General features: G+C 46.3%; 1 protein-coding gene across 2 annotated transcripts; it reads left to right on the forward strand.

The window, feature by feature from the left end:
* The first annotated feature begins 2,198 nt into the window (after positions 1 to 2,198).
* On the forward strand, positions 2,199 to 3,658 carry LOC134217706 (derlin-1). Of its 2 annotated transcripts, none has more exons than XM_062696518.1 (6): positions 2,199 to 2,354; positions 2,418 to 2,592; positions 2,644 to 2,847; positions 2,906 to 3,054; positions 3,115 to 3,225; positions 3,285 to 3,658. In XM_062696518.1, exons 2-6 carry the CDS (start codon positions 2,440 to 2,442, stop codon positions 3,436 to 3,438), a joined length of 771 nt encoding a protein of 256 aa, XP_062552502.1. In that variant the 5' UTR covers positions 2,199 to 2,354; positions 2,418 to 2,439; the 3' UTR covers positions 3,439 to 3,658. The 2 variants fall into 2 exon arrangements, with proteins under 2 accessions (XP_062552502.1, XP_062552503.1); XM_062696519.1 differs by having other exon boundaries at positions 2,211 to 2,354; positions 2,409 to 2,592.
* The last annotated feature ends 1,569 nt before the right edge of the window (positions 3,659 to 5,227 follow it).

The raw sequence follows: 5,227 nt of genomic DNA on the forward strand, positions 1-5,227 counted from the left end.
TGGAGGAACTTCCGGAGGGGGTCCTGGAGGAACTTCCGGAGGAGTTCCTGGAGGAACTTCCGGAGGAGTTCCTGGAGGAACTTCCGGAGGAGTTCCTGGAGGAACTTCCGGAGGAGTTCCTGGAGGAACTTCCGGAGGAGTTCCTGGAGGAACTTCCGGAGGAGTTCCTGGAGGAACTTCCGGAGGAGTTCCTGGAGGAACTTCCGGAGGAGTTCCTGGAGGAACTTCCGGAGGAGTTCCTGGAGGAACTTCCGGAGGAGTTCCTGGAGGAACTTCCGGAGGAGTTCCTGGAGGAACTTCCGGAGGAGTTCCTGGAGGAACTTCCGGAGGAGTTCCTGGAGGAACTTCCGGAGGAGTTCCTGGAGGAACTTCCGGAGGAGTTCCTGGAGGAACTTCCGGAGGAGTTCCTGGAGGAACTTCCGGAGGAGTTCCTGGAGGAACTTCCGGAGGAGTTCCTGGAGGAACTTCCGGAGGAGTTCCTGGAGGAACTTCCGGAGGAGTTCCTGGAGGAACTTCCGGAGGAGTTCCTGGAGGAACTTCCGGAGGAGTTCCTGGAGGAAACTTCGGAGGGAGTCCCGGGAGGAACTTCCGGAGGAGTTCCTGGAGGAACTTCCGGAGGAGTTCCTGGAGGAACTTCCGGAGAGTGCCTGGATGAGCTTCGGGAGGAGTTCCTGGAGGAACTTCCGGAGGAGTTCCTGGAGGAACTTCCGGAGGAGTTCCTGGAGGAACTTCCGGAGGAGTTCCTGGAGGAACTTCCGGAGGAGTTCCTGGAGGAACTTCCGGAGGAATTCCTGGAGGAACTTCCGGAGGAGTTCCTGGAGGAACTTCCGGAGGAGTTCCTGGAGGAACTTCCGGAGGAATTCCTGGAGGAACTTCCGGAGGAATTCCTGGAGGAACTTCCGGAGGAATTCCTGGAGGAACTTCCGGAGGAATTCCTGGAGGAACTTCCGGAGGAATTCCTGGAGGAACTTCCGGAGGAATTCCTGGAGGAACTATCGAAGGAATTCCTGGAGGAACTTCCAGAGGAATTCCTGGAGGAATTTCTGGAGGAATTCCTGGAGGAACTTCCGGAGGAATTCCTGGAGGAACTTCCGGAGGAATTCCTGGAGGAACTTCCGGAGGAATTCCTGGAGGAACTATCGAAGGAATTCCTGGAGGAACTTCCGGAGGAATTCCTGGAGGAACTTCCGGAGGAATTCCTGAAGGAACTTCTGGAGGAGTTCCTGGAGGAACTTCCGGAGGAATTCCTGGAGGAACTTCCGGAGGAATTCCTGGAGGAACTTCCGGAGGAATTCCTGGAGGAACTTCCGGAGGAATTCCTGGAGGAACTTCCGGAGGAATTCCTGGAGGAACTTCCGGAGGAATTCCTGGAGGAACTTCGGAGGAATTCCTGGAGGAACTTCCGGAGGAATTCCTGGAGGAACTTCCGGAGGAATTCCTGGAGGAACTTCCGGAGGAGTTCCTGGAGGAACTTCCGGAGGAGTTCCTGGAGGAACTTCCGGAGTAACTCCTGGAGGAACTTCCGGAGGAATTCCTGGACGAACTTCCGGAGGAATGTCTGGAGGAACTTCCGGAGGAATTTCCTGAGGAACTTTCGGAGGAATTCCTGGAGCAACTTCCGGAGGAATTCTTGGAGGAACTTCCGGAGGAATTTTTGGAGGAACTTCCGGAGGAATTCATGGAGGAACTTCCGGAGGAATTCCTGGAGGAACTTTCGGAGGAATTCCTGGAGCAACTTCCGGAGGAATTCTTGGAGGAACTTCCGGAGGAATTCCTGGAGGAACTTCCGGAGGAATTCCTGGAGGAACTTCCGGAGGAATTCCTGGAGGAACTTCCGGAGGAATTCCTGGAGGAACTTCCGGAGGAATTCCTGGAGGAACTTTCGGAGGAATTCCTGGAGGAAAGGAATTCCTGGAGGAACCGGAACCATTACGAAAATTCACGCCCTCAAACCATTTCCTTAAAATATATCAAATTTTCGATCCAACCATGCCTGTTTTGCTAAAATCGGTTGACCATTGACGAAATTGAAGCAAATTGAAAAAAAAATTCAGTCGTTTTAGTCTGCTGGTATCGTAACCTTTTCTCATCGCTGGGTACTTTATTTCTTCCATTTGAGTGATTATTTTTCAGCGTGTATTATTTCTTCTATATATGCCCTCTAGTAATTTCTTATATCTATCGACTACGGTGTAACGTGTAACGAACGCGTTACTCCGGGGCTGCTCCGGGGAACTGTCAAATCATCGACTCAAATCGAACACGTACTCGCTGTGAATCAAAACAAAACAGTTCCTACCAAAAATAAATTTAAAAGTGAAAATCACTCATAAGGTGACGAAATTGTTAAAAATGTGAGTATTCATTTTATTTCTTAACTGTAGTTGTTATGTTTTCACTTATCAAAGCGTTTTCAGAAGCCATCAGTTTCGCTTCATAATGAGCGACATTCAAACCTGGTACAAACAGGTGCCTCTGTTTACCCGACTGTGGCTGTCGGCTACCGTCGGAATCAGCTTACTGTCCCGCTTCGGAATCCTACCGCCTCAGTACCTGATTCTACAGACGTACCCTCTATTCAAACAATTCCAGGTTGGTGTGTAGAATGTATTCTAAAATGACGACTAATAAACCTAATTTCAGTTATGGAGACCGATGACAGCGGTGTTTTTCTACCCGTTGAATCCGGCCACCGGATTTCACTTCATGTTGAACTGCTTTTTCCTGTACAACTACTCGCTCCGCCTTGAGACGGAACAATTCAAGCAAAAACCTGGAGACTACTTTTTCCTGCTTTGTTTCAACTGGATTCTATGTGTGTTGATTGGTCTGCTCATTGACCTTCCGGTATGAATCACTCATTTAGGATAGGCGTTCATTGTTGAAATAAAACTTTTTATTGCAGATCTTGATGGATCCGATGGTGTTATCCGTGTTATATGTTTGGTGTAAACTGAACAAGGATGTGATCGTTAATTTCTGGTTTGGTACCCGTTTCAAAGCCATGTACTTGCCTTGGGTTCTTTTGGGAATGAACCTGATTCTTTCTTCTGGGTAATTTTCAAATCTAGTTTATAATAGTTAAGAGAAATTCAATCTCAATTGTATTTGCAGAAGTATCTTTTCAATCGTTGGCATTTTGGTGGGTCACGCTTACTACTTCTTGAAGTTCATCTACCCACAAGAGCTCGGAGGACCTAGCTTGATTGAAACTCCTTTGTTCATGTAAGTAACGATTCTATTTCAAATAATGATGAAAAATTACATTGTTTATGTCACGATAGTAAACGCTACTTCCCCGATGTCTCCGGTGGAGTGCACGGTTTCGGTGTACCTCCAGTTGGGCAGCGAGCAAACCCACAACAACAACAGCAGCAGGGCAATGGTTTTGGATTCCGGCATGCATGGGGGCGTGGTCATGTATTAGGTCGCGATTAAGGTAAGTCTCTGGAGATTGTAAATACATGCAAAGTAGCTTTCTACTCATCATCAACCTTGTGGAACACCTACCGAAGTTCTAATCTCGTCGAAATTCACGCGTTAGTTATGTATTTTTTTAATGTAAATCTATACTATGGATAACAGTATAAATCAGAAGAGTGCAGACATCACGAATAATATTCTAAAGTAAATTTGATGTTTGATCACTTGAATGGGATTAATTGAACTATTTATTTTATATCACATTTTCATTAATATGCACAAATTTGGGCGAATTGCAATCCAAGTTCAAAGTTTAGAAAATATAATTGTTTTTGACTGTTGCAGAATGAGTTCTTCTTTTTTAACCCTTCCTTCGGAAGTGTCTATAATTTCTCTTATCTATTCATATATTTATCAATTTATGAAATAAAATGTATGGTACTTAAAACAAATTTACTTTGATATTGAATATATAACTATTACAAATGATATGATATGCAAATATAATTATTTTTCTAATTTTTTTCATAAAAACATTTGATATTAATTGAGGAACGTTTAGAAGTATGTACAAAATTATCTTCTTAGAAAAGCGATCGCCATTCCAAACGCCTCCTACAATGTGATATTCTGGAACATATTTCATCGACTGTTGCCCGTAGTTAGATCGCCCTGATATCAGATCTCAACGTACCATCTCTTCCTTGATTTCGAGCGATGGAAAATTATGGACGAGAACAGCTTTTCCGTGGAGCTTACTAAGAGGCAAGAATGGTTGGTTTTTAATTTACTTACTTACTTATGGATCTGTACACCTCCGGTGGTGCAAAGGGCCGACTTGAAAGATCTCCATCCTGAGCGTTGCCCGGCTATCGCTTTAACCTGTTGCCAGGTTAGATTTCGGTCGACTTCTTTTATTTCTTTATTGAGGCTTCGCCGCCATGAGCCTCTGGGTCTGCCTCTGCTGCGATGTCCCGCTGGGTTCCAGTCTAATGCTTGTTTACAGTTCTCGTTTCCGCCCCTACGTAGAGTGTGACCGACCCAGCCCCACTTCCGATCCCGAATTTCTGTTGCTATCGGCCTCTGGTGACAACGACGATGGAGCTCGTTGTTTGAGATCCAGTTGTGAGGCCACCAGGCCCGAATTACCCCCCACTGATACACACCATGTTTCGCTAGCGTATAACAGCACAGATTTCACGTTAGAGTTGAAAATTCGTATTTTGGTGCGTTCACTTATCTGCCTGTTTTTCCAGATATGTATTTCTTAAACTCGCAAAGACAGCCCTTGCTTTCTTTATCCGTGCGCCTATGTCGATCTTGGTACCGCCGTCTGACGCCATTTGGCTACCAAGATATTGGAAGCTTTCAACATTCTCCACTGGTTGCCCGGCTACTGTGAAACTGGAAGGAGTCACCGTGTTTACATCCAACGATTTGGTTTTGTTGACGTTGATGACTAAACCTGCCGAAGAGAAGCGCTCGGCAATGTCGTTGAGCTTACTCTGCATATCAGAGCGCCGTTGCCCGAGGAGTGCAACATCATCCGCCAATTCGAAGTCATTTAGGTGCTCCATGGTTATAGGCTGCCATAACAGCCCGCGGTTTGGTTCACGGTCAATCGCATCTACCAGAATCTCGTCGATTACGATGAGGAACAGTAACGGTGATAGAATACATCCTTGCCTCACACCAGCTACGACCCGGATAAGGTCGGACAAGATCCCATTGTGCAGCACTCTACACGAGAAGGCCTCGTATTGTGCCTCGATGAGGCCGATGATTTTCTCAGGAACTCCCTTGC

This window comes from Armigeres subalbatus, chromosome 2 (genome assembly GCF_024139115.2).
Source record: "Armigeres subalbatus isolate Guangzhou_Male chromosome 2, GZ_Asu_2, whole genome shotgun sequence".
In the NCBI taxonomy this organism is placed as follows: Eukaryota; Metazoa; Arthropoda; class Insecta; order Diptera; family Culicidae; genus Armigeres; species Armigeres subalbatus.